At 48.9% G+C, this 18,647-nt stretch overlaps 1 protein-coding gene across 3 annotated transcripts in view; it reads left to right on the forward strand.

Moving 5' to 3' along the window:
• The window catches only part of ULK4 (unc-51 like kinase 4), a 1,725,799-nt gene that overhangs the window by 1,122,913 nt on the left and 584,239 nt on the right, over nucleotides 1-18,647 (forward strand). Inside the window, exon 32 of one of the 3 annotated variants that reach the window (XM_085631568.1) lies at nucleotides 15,371-15,547. The exons of the other annotated variants lie outside the window; for them this stretch is intronic. Within the exon in view, the coding sequence (XP_085487694.1) occupies nucleotides 15,371-15,436 (66 nt within the window). The 3' untranslated portion in view covers nucleotides 15,437-15,547. Of the gene's footprint in view, nucleotides 1-15,370; nucleotides 15,548-18,647 lie in introns of those variants that run through there. 3 annotated transcript variants of the gene reach the window in all.

Genomic DNA, 18,647 nt, shown 5'->3' on the forward strand with positions numbered 1-18,647 from the left:
GAAGCTGCAGCGGATCTGTCTTGGTGGAGCGGGGAGGGCAATCTGTCTCAAGGAAAGCCCTTTCATCTTCCTCCATCGGTGGCCACAGTGATAACGGATGCCTCTACCCTAGGGTGGGGTGCTTATCTGGGGGATCTGGAGATCAAGGGTCTTTGGTCTCCAGAGGAAAGATTGTCTCATATCAATGTTCTGGAATTGCGGGCGATACGTTTGGCGCTCGAAGCCTTTCTCCCTTCCATCCGTGGTCAGTCGGCTCAAGTCCTGATGGACAACACTGCCGCAATGTGGTATGTCAAGAAGCAGGGAGGAGTAGGGTCATACAGTCTCTGCAGAGAGGCGTTGCGGCTCTGGTCCTAGGCTCAGTTGAGTTGGAGCTCACAACTCCTTTACGCGTTTCCTCCCATACCCTTGATTCCTCGGGTTCTGAGGAAGATTCGCCAAGACCCGGCTCAAGTTATATTGATCACCCCGGACTGGCCGAGGAGGGTGTGGTACACGGACCTTCTCCACCTCTCGTCGCACCCTCTGCTCCGTCTCCCTCTCAGGCAGACCACCTCTCTCAGATGGAGGTGCAGGTTCTACACCCCCACCTCCAGAGCCTGCGCCTTCATGCCTGGAGATTGAATGGGGCAACTTGAATTCTTTTTCTCTCCGCCTGACGTGGTGGATGTTATTTTATCAGCCAGGCGACACTCCACCAAGTCTATCTACTCCTACAGGTGGTCGAAATTTGTTAGATGGTGTGGAGAGAAATCTATTGATCCTCTGAATGCGCATCTTTCTGATGTTCTTTATTTTTCACTTCATTTGGCTCAGCAGGGTTGTGCTGTGGCCACTGTTAAAGGATATTTGTCGGCTTTGTCGGCTTTTGTTTGTTTGCCCGATCAGTCTTCACTTTTTGAATCTCCAATAGTTTTAAGATTCATTAAGGGGCTTACAAACATGTTTCTGCCCACTCCTTTTATTATGCCCCAGTGGGATTTAAAACTGGTGTTAACTTTTTTAATAGGTTCTACGTTCTAACCTATGCATAATTGTCCGTTGAGACTACTGACATTTAAAACAGTCTTTCAAGTGGCTATCACTTCGGCTAGGAGGGTGAGTGAGCTCCAGGCTTTGAGTCCAAAGCCTCCTTTTCTGACCATACATGCTGAAAGGATGGTACTCAGGACCAGGGCTGCTTTTCTGCCTAAGGTGGTAACTTCCTTCCATCTAGGACAGTCCATTACCCTCCCTGCTTTCTATCCTCCCCCTCACCCTTCCAAGGAGGAGGAGAGGCTTCATCGTTTGGATCCAAAGAGGGCGATTAGCTTTTATTTGGATAGAACAAAGGACTTCCATCAAGGTGATCGGCTCTTTGTTGGATATGCTGGTCGTATGAAGGGCAAGGCAGTGCACAAGCGCACTTTATCCAGGTGGATCATCTTGTGCATCAATATATGCTACTCCGTGGCTGATAAGGAGCCTCCTGTAGGCATTAGAGCTCATTCCACCAGGGCTAAATTGTCTACTTCTGCCTTGTCCAGACTGTGCTGGACATCTGTAAAGCCACAAATGGGGCCTCCCTCCACACTTACTGCTTGGATTCCGAGGTGAGGAGGGACAGCCATTTTGCGCCCTCTGTTTTGCAAGAAACTTTGGTATAGAAGGGTGAACACCCTCCTCCACAGTTAGACTGCTGTGGGATTCTATTCATAAGTTGAGGAATCCGCAGGCAGATGTATCCATCAGAAGAACAAGTTACTTACCTTCTGTAACGCTTTTTCTGGTGGATGCAGTATCTGCCTGTGGATTCCTCACTGACCCACCCTCCTCCCCGTTGTCCACCCTTTTATACCTTAAAAGATGAGGTATTGGTTATTTGATGTTTTTGTGTACTCAAGGCATTATTACCTCTATTTGTCCATTGTTGACTTATTTGAAATGTGATCATTCTTATTTCATTTTACACTGACTGTATTGGTGTGAATTCTGTGTACTATGTATGCATTGTCTCTATGGTCGGTCTGCCCGTTTTGCCTTGGTGGCACGGAAAAAATGGGTGGAACTGACGTCATCACGCCAACGTGGTCTTCTTATGGCTCCGGTGACGTAATGCGGAGCCATGACGCTGAGACGACCTCGTCGGCGCGGAGAGCTAGGAAAAATTTCCGCGGTAGGCTGGCACAGGGGATATTCATAAGGTGAGGAATCCACAGGCACATAATGTAACCATCAGAAAAAGCGTTACCGAAGGCAAATAACTTGTTCATTTGAGAGCAGTTGATATAACAAGAATAGTTTTAATCTAAAGAAAGAAATTAAAGATCCACAATCATTTTATATGAGATGTAAAAATCACTTGCATATATGAAATTGAATATAACATAAATATTAGTACAATAAGATCATCTCCATAAATGCAGATTGCTTGGTCCAATCAGACATAGCAAGAATCATTTGCAGCTCTATTAAAACAGGTTGAATGCTGACATATTAATCTAAAAGCATAAAAGGACTTGGGCACATATCCATGTTCTTAAATATAGAAAAAGCTTCATTATGACAAGGGGCGGAAAATAATGTGAATTCGAGATTCTACAAAGATCTCTATATCATCGGTTCCTAACCTTTGGTCTGGAAACCATCAGCAGCTGCTGAAATTTGAAAGTGGTGGGGTGTAAAAATTGGGTATGACATTTATGTAGCGAGTGAAGCGAACAAGTTTAACGGACAAACGTGGGGCCCGAGGCAGGGGGGCCCACCTCTCGAGAGAAATTTAAAATAAGTTTGGCTAATGGTGCATTTTTAAGCAAATTAATTTACTGAGCAAGGTTTATAAAACAGTGGGAACATATTGGCTTGAAATATTAAAAACAATAATGCCCAATATCTTACTGCATTAATATGTTCAACAGTTAAAATAATGTGCACTTTTTACTGTGCTACAACTTCAGGCCCTTTAAAGTGTGTGCTTGCTCAGTGCCATTCACTGAATACGGCATCGACTTTGGAAGAAAATGCCCTAACCAGGCTTTGAGAAGCACCCACACAGCTGCTGGCTGCAATCAGTCATATATTGAAATATGTGCAGACAGGTCTTTAAATGGGGTGAAAAAGTGGGGGCTCTCTAAAAGGTATCCTGTAAAATAAATATCTGAAAGACAGTTATAGATTCCTTATTTAAGAATTTCCCCCAGGTGTCAGACTAAATCAGGAGATTTTTTCTCTAGTAGTTCTCCTGTGTTGGTAGGTGGTGTCAGTCGACTTCACGATCATCGACGGCGTCATGGTCACCGGTATGACGTTGCAGTGCCTACTTAGACACCGCCCCTGCACACTGACGTCAGTTCTTTCTTTTTCCACACCAGCATTAGCGCAAATCCAGAGAAAGCTACCCCTTTGCCACTTTTTGGCTAGCCATTTTGAGACATTTTCTTAACTTCTTTCTAAGTCTATCGACTCCTGGTGCGCGAGGGATGTCCCAACGATGGGCCGGTAGCAAGCCGTGCGGGTCATGTCACATGATGATGTTGGTGACGGACCCGCACCTCATATGTCTCTGGTGTCTGGAGCGCGACCACGACCCAAAGTCGTGCTCTGACTGCCGGGCCATGGCGCTGAAATCTTTGCGGGAGCGAAACCCGAAAGTTGCTGGATGCCTGGCGGTTGGCTCTGCATCGTTCCACGTCTCATTCGAGAGGAAGGTCTTGAGGCTGTTCGCTGAGCCCCCACTCCTCATCGCACTCCAAGTCATCGAGGTCAGCGGGTAAGTCCAAGCACAAGAAGACGGCGAAGAAGCACGAGCGTTCTTCGCCTTCTCCCCATCAGTCGGCTGACACGCCGCAGGATTCGGAGAGTTGTTTCAAGGCTCCATCTACGGTGCCTGATTCAGGGACGACTCAGCGCCTACCCCCATTTCCAGGAGCCGGAGCGTCCCCTGCCCAGCTTTGACAATTTTACGAGGCCTTACACCTTGTCTTACGGCAGCCTAACTTTGTTGCCACGCCTTCAGGCTCTGGGGGTCCTGGGCCTTCGATGCCAGTGGCTCCAGCCCAGGCGGACCCCTGCGGATCCAGGCCTGGATCTGGATCGACGCCGGTCGATCTCACTCGACCTTCCACAGTGCCGACCCAGACGATGACACCCCCGGCATGTCGTGCCCCGACCGGTGCCATCCCTATCCTCATCCCCGAGTTGGACCCGTAGGCGGACCAATGTCAACGGACGTCAGAACCGACGCCGGAGGGTACTTTTGTTCCTCTGTTTATCCCTATCGACCAGAGGGTGGTGATGAGGACTGGGAGGGTTTGCTGGACCCTTTAGCTGACCAGCTGGAAGAACCGGACTGGCGAGAGGACCTGGGTGATGCTAGAGGTCTGGACACTTCTCCAGATGCTGGCTTGCCTTCTCCACCTACCGTGGCTGCATAGGATGGAGCGTCCTATGCTGTGGTGGTAAGGATGGCCAAGGTCTTGGGCCTTGAGCTCCCTTCGGTGGCAGTCAAGACTAACCTGTTGACGGAGTTGCTTCAACCTGCAGCGTCCACTTCTGAACCCCTGTTGCCATTTAACGAAGTTCTCACTGACGTGCTCCTGGGCAACTGGTCCAAACCCAGCACACGGGCTCCTGTGGAGAGGACGATTGCCCGCCACCACCACTGGCCCCGGGCGACCCAGTGTTCTTGACCCAACACCCTCCCCCCGAGAGCTTGGTGGTCCAAGCATCTTCTTCAAAGGGCAAATTCCCTTCTGCCACTCCAAATAGAGAATCCAAGAGCTGGATCACCTTGGGAAGTTTATGATCTCTTCCTCCAGATTGGCACTGCAGTCTGTGAATATCCTGTGCCTCTTGGACGATGCTCCCATACCATCTGGGATACAGTCGCGCAGGTGGTCCCTCAGTGCCCGGACGAGGCCGGGTCATTCTCTCCCAGGCTATGGCAGATGGGAGAGACACAGCCAAATTCAGTCAGATGTGGACTGGATACCACTGACTCACTGGGCAGAACGATTGCCACATCAGTAGCCCTTAGGCGCTATGCCTGGTTGAGGTAATCTGGCTTTTCAGGGGATGTCCAGTCAACTTTGATGGACATGCCCTTTGATGGCCGTCATCTTTTTGGCAACAAAGCAGACTTGGCACAGGAGCGCTTTAATGATTTTGTGGCTACGCCCAGATCTTTGGGCCTCGCTGCTCCAGTCTGCATTTCACCCCTTTTGTGGCTATAGAGGGGGCGCCCAACCACATCCGGCCCAATCTAGCCACCAGCTCACGCAAGCTGCCCTGCCTTTGCGTGGCCGTGGACGTGGGACCCTGCGACCTCGCGGGTCTGGGAGCCAGCAGGTGGGCCAGTCTACCCTTTCCCCTCCCCGCCGCAGCCTCCAAGCCCTCCTAATCCAACATTTTAGGCCCATAAATGGCTAGTGGGAGGCAGGATTCACTATCACTCCCTCCACTGGCAATCCATCACGCCGGAGAGGTGGGATTTGCAAATTACCAGAAGGGGCTAATCCCTACCCTTCGAGGCTACCCTTCCCTCCATGCCTCTGTCATTCGAACGCTTTTTGGAGGATCATTTGGCACTTCTCCACCAGGAAGTTTCAGTTCTCTTGGCCAAAGGGCTGTAAAGACGGTCCCTGTGCCAGAAGTAGGCTGTAGTTGCTATTCCTGCTACTTTCTGGTGCCCAAGAAGGACAAAGGCCTGCGTCCTATTCTAGACCTCAGGGCCCTTAACCGTTTCCTCCAGAAGGAGAAGTTCAAAATGCTCACATTGACCCAGATCCTGTCTGCCCTCGACCCCGGAGACCATATGGTGGCGCTGGAGCTGCAGGACATCTATTTCCATATCCCCATCTTGCCAGCCCACAGACGCTATCTATGGTTCACTGTGGGCCACGACTCCCGAGCATTTTCAGTTCACCATGCTCCCCTTTGCCCTTTACCAGTGCTCCTCGGGTGATGGCGGTGGTTGCAGCTCATCTGCACAGATCAGGGGTTCCTGTCTTTCCCCATCTCAATGACTTTCTGTTGAAGGCAGGCTCACCCCAGGCTGTCGTCTTCCACCTCAGACTTCAGCGGACTTCCTGCATTCGCTGGGGTTCACTATAAACGTGCCAAAGTCACACCTGGCTTCCTCTCAGATGCTCCCTTTCATCGGAGCTGTTCTGGACACAGTGCAGTTTTGGGCTTATCCTCCCAAGCAGCGAGTCTGGGATATTCAGCCTATGATACTGATGTTTTAGCCTCTATCCCGGATTTTAGTGAGAGTGACTCTGAGGCTGATGGACCTCATGGCCTCCTGCATCCTGCTGGTGGATCATGCCAGATGGCATATGTGGGCTCTGCAGTGGGACCTCAAGTTCCAGTGAGCGTAGCATCGGGGTAATCTTTCCTACTATGTTCAGATCTCAGAGGGAACTGCACAACAACTGCAGTGGTGGCTAATGAACCAAGATTAGGTCAGTCTTCCTTCCCCAACCAGATGCAACAGTAGTGACAGATGCGTCACTCCTGGGATGGGGCAGCCATCGGGGAGAGGCGAGGTGGAGATCAGAGGCGTCTGGTCTCTAGCGGAGTCTGGGCTCCAATGTTAACCTGTTGGAGCTCCGGGCGATTTGACTGGCACTGAAGGCATTCCTTCCCGTTCGCAATGGGGAAAGTGGTGCAGGTGTTCTGACAACACCATTGCCATGTAGTATTGCAACAAACAGGGCGGGTGGGGTTGTGGACCCTTTGTCAGGAGGCTCTTCACGTCTGGACATGGCTGGAACATCAGGGCATGACCCTTGTGGTTAAACACCTGGTGGGTTCTTTGAATGTAAAGTCGTACAAACTCAGCTGTCTGTGCCTGGTTGATCACAAATGGCGTCTTCACTCGGAGTTGGTGCAAGGTCTCTTCCAGCGGTTGGGAGAGCCTTGGTTAGATCTGTTCACCACATAAGAGAACGCGCAATGTCAGCAGTTTTGCGTGTTGAAGTTTCCAAGGCGGCACTCGCTCTGCACCTCTTTTTGTTGCAAGTGGAACTGCTGCCTCCTGTATGCCTTTCCGCCTGTACCACTTCTGCGCTAAGTTATTCTTGTGGCTCTGGACTAGGCACGAAGAGTCTGATACCCCGAGCATTGCCATCGGTCCTCCAATCAGACTGCCATTCGGGAGGATCTTCTGTCGCAGCAGCAAGGAACGATTTTTCACCTGAACCTGTCCAGTCTCCACCTCCTTGCGTGGAGACTGAGCGGCGATGACAGGTGACAGCTTTAGACCTTTCACCCGAAGTCTGTAATGTGATCTTGGCAGACAGGCATCCGTCCACTAAATTGGAATACGCCTGTAGATGGAACAAGTTTGTGGCATGGTGCACAGCAAAGGCTGTGGATCCCCTTTCTGCCACTCTTTCAGAGGTCCTCTTGTCATACTTTCTTTGGCCCAGCAGGGTTCTGCTCTGAGCACTCTTACAGGCTATCCTGTTGCTATCTCTGCTTTCCTTCAGCTGCCAGATCAGCCATCCTTATTCAAGTCTCCTATTGTAAATAGATTCTTTAAGGGTATTACTCATCTATTTCCTTCTTCTCCTTTCGTAATGGCCCAGTGGGACTTGAATCTTGTTCTTACATTCCTTATGTGTGCTCCTTTCGAGCCTCTTCATAACTGTCCTCTCAGACTCCTCACTCTAAAGACTGCCTTCCTTGTTGCCATCACCTCTGCTCTCAGAGTGAGTGAGCTTCAAGCTCTGTCTTTGAAGCCCCCTTTCTACTCTAATCTTGACAACGTGGTTCTTAGGACAAGACCTTTGAGTCTACCTAAAGTGGTTTCCCCTTTTCATATAGGTCAATCCATCACATTGCCTGCTTTCTTTCCACCTTCGCACCCTTTCAAGGAGGAGGAGAGACTCCACCGTCTGTACCCTATACGTGTGCTGTCATTCTACCTTGACCGTACCAAAGATTTCCGGGTGGATGATCAGCTCTTTGTTGGATATGTGGTCGCTAAGAAGGGCAGGGCTGTTCAAAAACATACCATCTTGCAATGGGTTGTCCTTTGCATACAAATCTGCTACTGTCTTGCTAAGAAAGATCCTCCTGTGGGGCGGCGTGCTCACTCCGCTAGGGCTACGGCAGCAACCACTGCATTGGCATGTGGAGTCCCACTCCTTGACATCTGCCAGGTGGCGACGTGGGCATCTTTGCACATGTTTACTAGACATTACTGCCTGGACAGCCTGGTCCTGAGGGACGGCTACTTAGCCCGTTCGGTCCTCCAGGACTTTCTGGTGTGAACTTGGTTCGCAACCCCTCCGCCGGGATGGTATTGCTGGGGTATCTATTCTAAAGTAAGGAATCAATGACTAAATGTCAATTTCAAATGAACAAGTTACTTACCTTGGGTAACTATGTATCTGTAAGAGAAATATGTTAGTTATAGATTCCGTATCACCCCACCCATCCTCCCCGCTCTACGAACTGATTTCTAGGGATAGGGACTTCCTTACTGGGCCCTAGTGTGACGCACCAGTGGTCCGTGTCTTGCATGGCTCTGCGCTTCTAGCGTTGAAAGTCGTGTCAGAATTGATGTCAGCGCACAGGGGCAGCACCTAAGTAGGCACCGCGACGTCATCCCGGCGACCACGCCGACGGATGCAGAGTCGTCCGACTCCACCTACCGACACGCTGGGTTCCTGCTAGAGAAAAAATCCCCAGATCAAGTCAGATGCCTGGGGAAAATTCTAGGGTAAGGAATCCATAAGGTAAGACATCTATAACTAACATATGTCTCTTACAGATACATAGTTACCAAAGGTAAGTAACTTGTTCTTCCTTGATTTCCATAGTGTGTCACCCAGCAGGTGTTTTGGTTACTCTCTGAGGTTATTGCATCCAAATATATAATACAACAACTGAGGTGACCCGCCAGTACATTTGGCTTTGTCAGTGGTTGAGAGCTGTTTAAGATAAATGAGTAACAACAATGATTTGTTATAAATAATGTACATTGAAAATGTTTTAATTCTGAAATTGTATTGGCCTTCAGTTATGTGTGTTGAAGTTCTTTTTTCTGCACAGCTCATCCATCTGCTCATCTTCAACCTTGTCTCTTTCTTCTTCAGCACCCTCTTTTCACTATCCCAATGCATTCCCCCTCATCTATCTCACTTCACCACCTCCAAACATACAATGCAGCCACTCACATTTAAACACTGAATTTCTTTTTGCATTTGAAAAGATTTTGACTTCTACATATCCCTTTCCCACACATTTACAGAGAATTTCAATTGCAGCTGGAATATATGACCATTGTTCTGTGTGCTCTTTAGAGAGGCCAAACTACTGACAGGCCCTTTGCTTTGCCTTCAGCCTCAGCGCCAGAGTTCTCAATCAAAGCCCCTCATAAACACCTGGCACGAAGTATGTACTATACAAGAGAAATAAGACGTGCAAAAAAATACAGTACACACAACGTTATGAAATATCTAAGACTCTTGGGAAAATGCAATATTAAGTAAAACGGATGAAATAAAAGAGGAAGTAAATCGCTGACATGTCTCACATTAATGTTTTTAATATTGATTGCTTCTGAATCAATCCATGTTTTTGGCATTAATGTTAAGGGCATGAAGATAGAGCTAAATGTAACAGCATACAGCTTGTAACTGTCTTTACTATCAGCACATATTTCTCCCCATCCGTTTGACTCGGATATTTGGATCAACGTGGCAAGGGAACAAAAACCCTGCTCGTCTTTTGGATCAATTTTGCAAAGGAGCAAATACAGCAGCTCCACTTCTGCAGCCACAGGAGTCACAAAGGGAAGGTTAGCTTGACTGGGGGTCTCAGCACAATATACATAATGACACAAGATCAGCATTATAACACTTGCCTTCGCCTAGGACAAGGTGCCACATCACACATGCCTGCATCCAGTCCCACTGTGTGACAAATGTGAAAGGGTGGGATCTGTGCCTTTGATTGACAGACATCTGCCCTCACACAAGGATGCAGACGCTGGTGCCCAAATCTGTGACACTGAGAGCATCATGGCTACAGAGGAAACCACCATAGACTATGTAGTGTCCTGTAGGGACAAGGAACACGGACACGCTGTGTGTTATGGAGCTTCTTTGTTTGTGACCCACGCAGTGCCGCCGGTATCGGCTAACTGCCGTTCCTGGTCCCCGGCTCCTCCCTTTTCCCCCGCCCTCGTTCTCCCTCGGCAGGGTCCTAGTGCCCCTTACATCATTACATCTCCCCCCCTTGTAAACAAACAAATAGAAACAACAAAGAAAGTATTTTCAACTTTACAGATCTTCAATCAGGCGAGACGGTTTCTTAATCGTCCGCTGGGGGCGTGATTGATGATCAGTACTGCCTCGCTCATGTTCGCCAGTCATTTCCATCAGGGCCTGACTGCAGCGGGCGGTGTCTCTGGTTCTCTTTTTTCAACTCGCAGTTCAGTTAGTAGTTCCTTGACTTTCGGGCTGCACTTTTTGAAGTATGTCACATTCCTGGTGACTCGTCTTCCGTCATTTTCCGCAGTGATCATAGTCCCTTTCTGTTGCACCACTTTCAGTGGATTTTCGTGATATCTGCAGTCAGTCTTTCGGTGTTTCTCTTGTCGCGCTAGCACCCAATCTCCTTCTCTGATCTCAGCGGGAGAGGCATGTCGCTGTTCATCCGCGTAGTCCTTCATTTTCTCTTTCTTCAGCTTGTCTGTGGCTGCAATATCTTCATGGTCAGAGTCGCGGTATTGTTCACTCGCGGGGGCACCTATCATTGGTAGTCTAGTGCGCGCGGGCCGTCCTAGCATGAGGGTGGCCGGACACTTGCCCGTGGTGGAGTGGGGTGTGTTTCGATAGGCTCTTAGTACCTCGTTCAGTGCTGTCTGGATGCTCTTTCGAGTGAGTTCCGCCTGTTGTATTGCTTTCTTGATCGTGGACATGAAGCGTTCAATCATTCCGTTCGCCTGCGGCCATAGTGGTGTGATCTTCCGGTGTTTTAAGTTGAGGTGTTGGGCAAAATCGGCAAAGTCGTGGCTGTTGAATGGGGGCCCGTTGTCAGATTTCACCACTTGAGGAATGCCCCACGCAGCAAAAACTTCCTCTAGTATTGAGATGGCGCTGGATGCTTTTGTGGATGTGCATAGTTGTGCAATGGGGAATCTGGAATATTCGTCCATGATGACCAACACATATTGGCCTGACTTGAATGGCCCAAAGAAATCAATGGCAACGTGTTGCAAGATGCCCTCCGGTAGTGGAGACATTTGTAGCGGTGCCGGGGGATCTGGACGGCTCACCAGTTGACATTGTGGGCAGTCCTTCTGTGTTGTTTCCACCATTTGGTCCAGTGTTGGAAACCAGACTCTTTCGCGGAGTGCTCTTTTTGTTGCTACTATGCCCTGGTGTCCTTCATGTGCTAAGTTTATGACCCCTTGTCTTAGTTTTCGTGGGATCACAATTCGCGTGTCCCTTAAGATGAGACCGTTGGTCGCTATGGACAGTTCTTCATGGACGTGCTTGAACGCTGCCATCTCTTGGTCATTTTGTTCCTTTGTGTGCGCCTGTCGCCAGCTGTTCGTTTGTATCCTGCTCTTTACTTCTTGTAGGGTGACGTCAGATTGTGTTGCTTCGCAAATGGCTTCCAGCGGGACTGCAGGGGGTCTAGCCTGATCTACCACGAAATGAATGTATTCGTCCGCAATCGATTTGCTCGCATCAGCTCGTCTTGGTCGGGTGTCTGGACATATAGTCGGCAGGGTTTTCAGCTTTTCCGGGCTTGTGTAGGATGGTGTACGTGTATTCTTGTAGCCTGAGGCCCCATCTCTCTAGCCGTGGCGGCATTTTTGCTCGAGGGTTTCCAAATATTGTAACCAGAGCCTGATGGTCAGTGACCAGGCTGAAGTGTTTTCCGAAGATGAATATGTGGAAATGTTCACACGCCCATACGACAGCCAAGCTTTCCTTTTCTGGCTGGGAATATGCTCTCTCTGTGTCTGTTAGACTCCTGCTGGCATATGCTACAAGGTGCCGTCGGTCCTCCTCTCTGTCATATTGCGCTAAGATGGCTCCTAGCCCCACTGGGCTGGCGTCCACTGTAATCTCTGTCTTTTTTTTGGATTAAAGTAGGCCAAGTTGTTAGCTGACTCTACCGCTTTCTTGATCTCTCTGAACGCCCCTTCACAGTTTGTGGACCACAGGAATGGCTACCCTTGTTTGGTGAGTGTTCTCAGGGGGTGACTTATTGTGACGTAGTCTGGTATATATCTGGAGCAGTAGCTGGCCATGCCTAGGAACGAACGTACGTCGCCAACGTCCTCTGGGCTCGGTGTGTCATTTAGCGCTGCTACTTTTTCAGGATCTGGCTTCATGCCATTTCCGGAGAATATGTGTCCAAAAAATGTCAGCGTTGGTTTGTGGAATTCACACTTGTCCATGTTGAGTGTGAGGTTTGCCTCCGTCAGTGCATGACAAACCCGATCTAGCGCTCTGTCATGTTCTTGAGTTGTTGCTCCGTATACCAGGATGTCATCGCTATAATTTAGTACATGGGGCACATGATGAATAGTTCTTCTGATTGCTTCTTGAAATTTTTCTGCTGCTGTGGACACCCCAAAACTGAGTCTTTTGTATCGGAATAGCCCTAGGTGCGTTGAGAACGTCATGCTGTATCTGGACCGCTCGTGCAGCTCTAATTGGTGATATCCTTTGTTTTTTTTTTAAAACCTTTATTAACCGCAGTTGCATCATTTTACAATGTACGTTCGCTAACCAAAGTGTCGGATCAGCGAAACAAAACACACATGTCCAGATGGTGAGACACAGCCATTCAGCCGGCAACCCGGAGGTCCGGCGGCGATATATAGGTGGACATTTGTATAGGAATCAGGTGCGTACATTGGGTAAAAGTGGATCTATGGTGCTTTTCTGTGTTTTGTCGTGGTACATCTAAAGCGCATTACCTGCAATGAAAGATGGCGCTGTGTTCCAGCCCACATTGCGGCGCCTTCGGTTGTCACCCAGGCCCGTAGGGGGAGTCGCATAAGGCACCGAGTGTACCCTCAAATGCCAAGGTTTCCAGGCAGCGGAGCACTGGTGCCCTGTTCATGGTGCAGGCTGGAGCGCGGCAAGGAGGTTATAGTATAGCTCACAAAGACATATATGTCAGCGTTGACATCCAACGAGCCCAGTGTGCAGCTTCGCAGTTCAGCTCTATATGCGCGGCGCGTGGCGCGCCATCGCACCCCTAGCGGCGTGCTCCCCAAGCCGCCGAGTGCCTGAGTGTGTCTGGTATGCAACGTTGCGCGCCCCGAGCGGGAGCGTTCCGCGTTTTCCGGGCGTGACCGCCACCCGCTCGTAGCGCGCGCCACCGCCGCCTCATCAGTATTATTCAGGGCACGTTAGGTAGGGCAGCCCCTCGGGGGCACCGGATAGCACTCCCAGCAATTGTTTTCTGTGGTTGGATAGGGATGCGGTCAGGGAGCATAACCAACAACCAAACTGCTCCCTGTGTGTATGGTGCGATGGGAGGGATCAGGATTAGGGTCATAAACTCAGGTGGGGTCCAGGGTAAGGGGGAGAGGGGGGGGAGGAGATCATTCTGCATTAGAGTAGGAGAGGACAGCAGCTGCCAAGGGGGCACAGCCGGGCCACATGAGAGGCGCACTAAGCAGCAGGTCGGAGGGGGGGGGGAGGGGGGGAGAGAGGAGGCTGTCAGAAAGGCCGAGAGCCCGCAACGCCTGCGTCCGCGGTCTGTTTCCCGTATAGATAAGGCATTCCTCTGTGTCTAGGAGGGAGCTTCGGAGTAGAGTGGAGTGATCATATCATATCTTCCCGTTTGAGCCCGTATCCGAACAGAGGGGGCCGGGAGCCGACTCTGTCCTGGTCTCAGGGACGTCGCCACCCAGCTAGCAAGGCAGCGGCGTCCTCCAAAGACTCAGGTTATCCCTTGGTCCCGGCAGGCCCCCTGAAAGGCTGTGAGGAGGTCGTCCCAAAGCCGGGCGATGGGGAACTTCCGGAGCCCTGCAGTTTCCTCACGGAGTAATACCGCACTCTCCGCCTGCGCCCAGTTAGCGAAGGAGGCCTTCCAATGTTTGATGTGCGGGGGGATCGCTGCCTTCCAATGTTTGGTGAGCAAGCGTTTGGCCGTTATGAGGCCCATGTCCCAAAAGCGCGCCTGTGCTTTGTTTGCTTTTGTGCGCTTATATAAGCCTAATATGCATGCATCCCACGTGCGTGGTAGTCGTCCATCAGCACCGCACTCAAGTAGTGTCAGTGCGCTGTTCCAGTATGCCTGTATACCAGGACAGTGCCATAGCATATGTAAGAGGTCTGCTCCCGGTAGCGAGCACCGCTGGCAAAGTGCGTCAGCCCGCGAGAAATATCTGTTAATCTTTTCAGGTGTGAGATATGCGCGCTGCAGGATGTAGTATTGTATAATTTTAAAGCGGGGGTTGCGCGGAATGTTTGTCGGGCTGGCCAGTATCATCGCCCATTCCTTGTCTGTCCAGTCTCTGCCCCTGTCCGCCGCCCAGAGCTCCCTCAGTGCCAAGGTGAATGGTTGCGAGTGTGCCTGCAGCGCCTGTGCTAGCCAATGTATGACGTGCGCGCCATTGCCCATAACGTGCAGATATTGGATAAGGGTATGTGTCGGAGGTTCTACCGCCATGTCGCCCCAGGAAGTCGTGAGCGTGTGCATGAGGAAGGCATGTAGGAGGAACTGCCCCGCCGGGAGAGTCGTATCTTCAGCCAGAGCGGCGAACGTAAGCAGGTCGCCATCTACATACAGATCGCTTAGCGTGTCCACTCCCGCCTGTTCCCATCCAGCCAAGTGGGCCTCCGTGAGCGGTCCCATCGGGCCGGGCATGCCCAAGAGTGGCAAACCCGGGGCGTATGGTATTGTTGCGCGCGTGAGGCGAAGGCACCGCAGGAAACATCTGCGCGCCACCGCCAGGTAGACCTGGGTGGGGCAGGGCTTGGTGATATCCTTTGTTGAGGTCTAGTTTTGAAAATTTTATTGCTCCGTTGAGTGACGTGATCATGTCGCTGATGTGGGGCCCTGGGTGTCTCTCTCTCTCTCTCTCTATCGCTGTGTTAGGTGCTCTCATGTCCACACACAGGCAGACTTGGCTTGTCTCTCCTTTCTTTGGGACTACTACGACCGGGGAGACCCATGGTGTGGGCCCATCAGTTCTCTCTATAATGTCAGCCTCTAGTAGATCCTGTAACTCCTTCTCTACTGCTTCTTGCAGGTGGAATGGGATCTTTCTGTGGTGTTGGGCCACTGGTGTGCTTTGTTCATTGATGTGCAGTATAACTTGCTTGTTTGCTATGTTCGTTGCACTCGCCAGTGCTTGTTTGCTGTGTTCGTTGCACTCACCAGTGCTTGTTTGCTATTTCAGGTTCTCTGCCTGACTTCAAAATGGCCGCCGAATATCCCTGACAGGGGATTGGATAACACTGCCTGACTTCAAAATGGCCGCCACGAGAGTCTCGTGTGCAACGAGATTTGGCCTTTTCTTCACCGGGGAACTATATTATTTATTCATGCTCTTTCTCTCTCACTCACCGCTTGTCAGTTTCGATCGGCACCTTCTCCGGCCAGGCACCAGGTGAGGCAGCTCTTTCTTCAGCTCTCCCATTTTTTATTTTTTTAATGAAGTCACCGCCGGGGTGGGCTCCCGGCGAGTAGGCAGGCAGCAGGCTCTAACCCCCAGTATGTGGCACACGCACACACGGTGTGAGCTCCGGGCAGTTCGACACACTCCCGGATGGCTGGGGTGGGCTCCCAGCGCGCGAGGACGATCGCGCTGTACTTTACTTGCCACGCGGTTTCTGGCTCCACCACGCAGCTAGGTGCTTCCCTTTCCCAGGGGCCACACCAGGTTAGCCTTCTTTCGCGTTTTGCATCTCCCAACGTTCGTCGCCAGATGTAGTGTCCTGCAGGGACAAGGAACACGGACACGCTGTGTGTTATGGAGCTTCTTTATTTGCGACCAACGCAGTACCTCTGGTATCGGCTAACTGCCGTTCCTGGTCCCTGGCTCCTCCCTTTTCCCGCGCCCTCGTTCTCCCTCGGCAGGGTCCTAGTGCCCCTTACATCATTACAGACTATAATGGCAATGAAGGGCTTTAGAAAGGTAAGCCCTGTGCCATGTTTATAGGTAAACATATAAGAATTTCAGAGGGAAGCAGCCCCAGAGCCCTATTGAAAAACCACCCATGCTGGGGACCACGTGTGGTCCACAAAGGTTACTCAGCCAGGTCTGCGACTGCTGAGAAAAATAAATTATATTTACAGAATAATTAAGTGTATGTAAATAAAGAACCAAAATGTAAGATTCAACACTTTAAAATGCTCTGTAAATCTTAAGGAATTTGAAATTGGACGCTAAAAATTAATTTGGTGTCTTCAAGTGGATTGTGGGAGTAGTGCAAATGCATCATGCAGAATATAGTATCAACAATGGGTGGCCCTATTTGTATTTAGAAAATCCAGACTTCACATTAAAATGATTTATTTTAATTTTTATATTTGTTTGTGAATTAAATCAAATTTGATGAATGCTTGATTCTGTTGTTTTGTGTATTGTTTTGAGGTACAAATCATCAAAATTGCTTAAACTGGGGACCAAGGCTTCAAGCAATGACTCAGACGGGGTCCTATAATGATTTAGTGGGGGTCCAGGATTTCAGTAATGAATAAGTGGTGGTTCCCAGAAGTCAAAAGCTAAGAACCACTGCTCTATACCCAAATCTCTATTTTAGATAAAGCTAAAATAGATGATTATTTGAATTGCATTTCCTTCTGTGGAATTTATAACAATGATGAGGAATGTTTAGTAGTACCCATAAAGATATCAGAAATATTAAATACTGTTAAGCAAATACTGTGGATGAGATACATGTCCTGAGGTCTGACCAACCCTTTCAATTTTGAATTGCTCTCTCCTGGCCTCTTGAAAAGCTGTGTAAGGAATTTTCATAGGTAGGGAGTTATATAAGCAACTTGCAGATGTAATGAATAAATCAAGTTCAGCCAATAGTGTCTTGATATTTTAAATTGCTAAGGAAAATAAAAAACCTCTCAAGCTATTACATTCTGATTGTAAAATGTATGCTGTGATCCTTGCCAACAGTCTTCAAAATGTTTACATACATCTAAAATCAGTTTCTTTAAACTGAGACTTCCCGAGGATAACACTATGCTCATAGATTATATACTCAATGCTGCTTCCTCCTTTGGCTTTCCAGCAGCCATTATTTTGTTGTCCACTGGCAAAACATGCTGCAAAGTGTCCTGAAGATTTTTAGAATCAACGTTGTCAGTAACGTGTCTTGGGCAGACTCTGTTACTAAAGTCGAGGCTCTATATCAAAATCATAGATCGGCAATCAAAACCAAATGGTTAACCTGTGTTAAATCAAGGAGCCAGAAAAAGTTAAATGCTTTCACCCTTGCTGCTTATTTATCCCTTGACCAGCTCATTTGTCCTCTCAACAAGGATATAATTTTAAATTTTTAGACGAATACCAATAGGCAGTGATAATGACAAATTAACACATACTGCTGATATTATTTTTGTTTACACTCGAGGTCCGACAATCTACCCCAGCTATTTTAGAAACAATAGATGTGTACTCAATGTTGTCATTGAACAGGTTAAATAAAATAAAAATGAAATGTATGCCTTTCTGCTAAATAGTTCTAACTGCAGATTCCTCACCTTTTAGAATATCCCCAGTCGCCAGACAGGATCTGGAAGATTTTTCAGCATAGCCCTTGAGCGGCAATCGGTGATTTTGTGTGGCACTGCCCCAGAAATGAGGACTGGGGCTTCATACAGGTGCCACCCAAGGGAGCTTGAGCCTTTCTTTCTGTGCCATCGTATGTGTGTCCAGAGCTAACTCCTACTTTTCTCTCTCGACAGTTGACAAGTTTTTTTTCCTCAAAATTCTTTACCAGTGTACAAGTGATATGTCCCCTCCTAAAACTACAGGGTTTAAGCCTTGGAGGGTCTGTCACAAACAAATGTCTGTGACAGATTTGCGCAAGGTGTGTCCTTGGTGCTTGGGTTCACACCACGACTACTAGTCATGCGAAGAGTGTGCCCTGATGCACCTGAAGGCAATCCAGGACAATATAGCTAAGCTGCACGTGGCTGAGCGCCAAAGTACATTGAATAAAAGCTGCTCCTGCTTGCAGTCAAGGACACAGACCCGTTCCCACTCTCTGTGCGGTGCTATAACTGGTTCTTCTTGTCGTTTCAACTCTTCATGTAAGTCAAAAAAGAAAAATAAGTCTAATTGGGCCTCATCCAAGTATTTCCACTCTATATCTGAGAAGATATTGTATTATTTTTTCTTTCGTGTAATAGATATCCATGTCATGTTTTGTTTAACTCACAAATATTGCATCTCGCGTACACTAAAATGGCAAGCTGAGAAACCCAATGGGCAATTTTGTCTCTTTAAAGTGCTACTATAGATGAGGCAACATTCTTGCTTTCCTTTGATGGTTGTACTGACTGTCATAATTTTTGTTAATGGGCGATATCATTCCTTGAGTCATGTTTAAAGTTTCTCAATCAGTTATCAAACACCTGTGCTTTTCATTCTGCTTGGGTAGTGACTATATCCATGAGGAAGCTTGCACGATTCTTCTCTAAGGAGATCCTCT

This window comes from Triturus cristatus, chromosome 10 (genome assembly GCF_964204655.1).
Source record: "Triturus cristatus chromosome 10, aTriCri1.1, whole genome shotgun sequence".
Classification (NCBI taxonomy): Eukaryota; Metazoa; Chordata; class Amphibia; order Caudata; family Salamandridae; genus Triturus; species Triturus cristatus.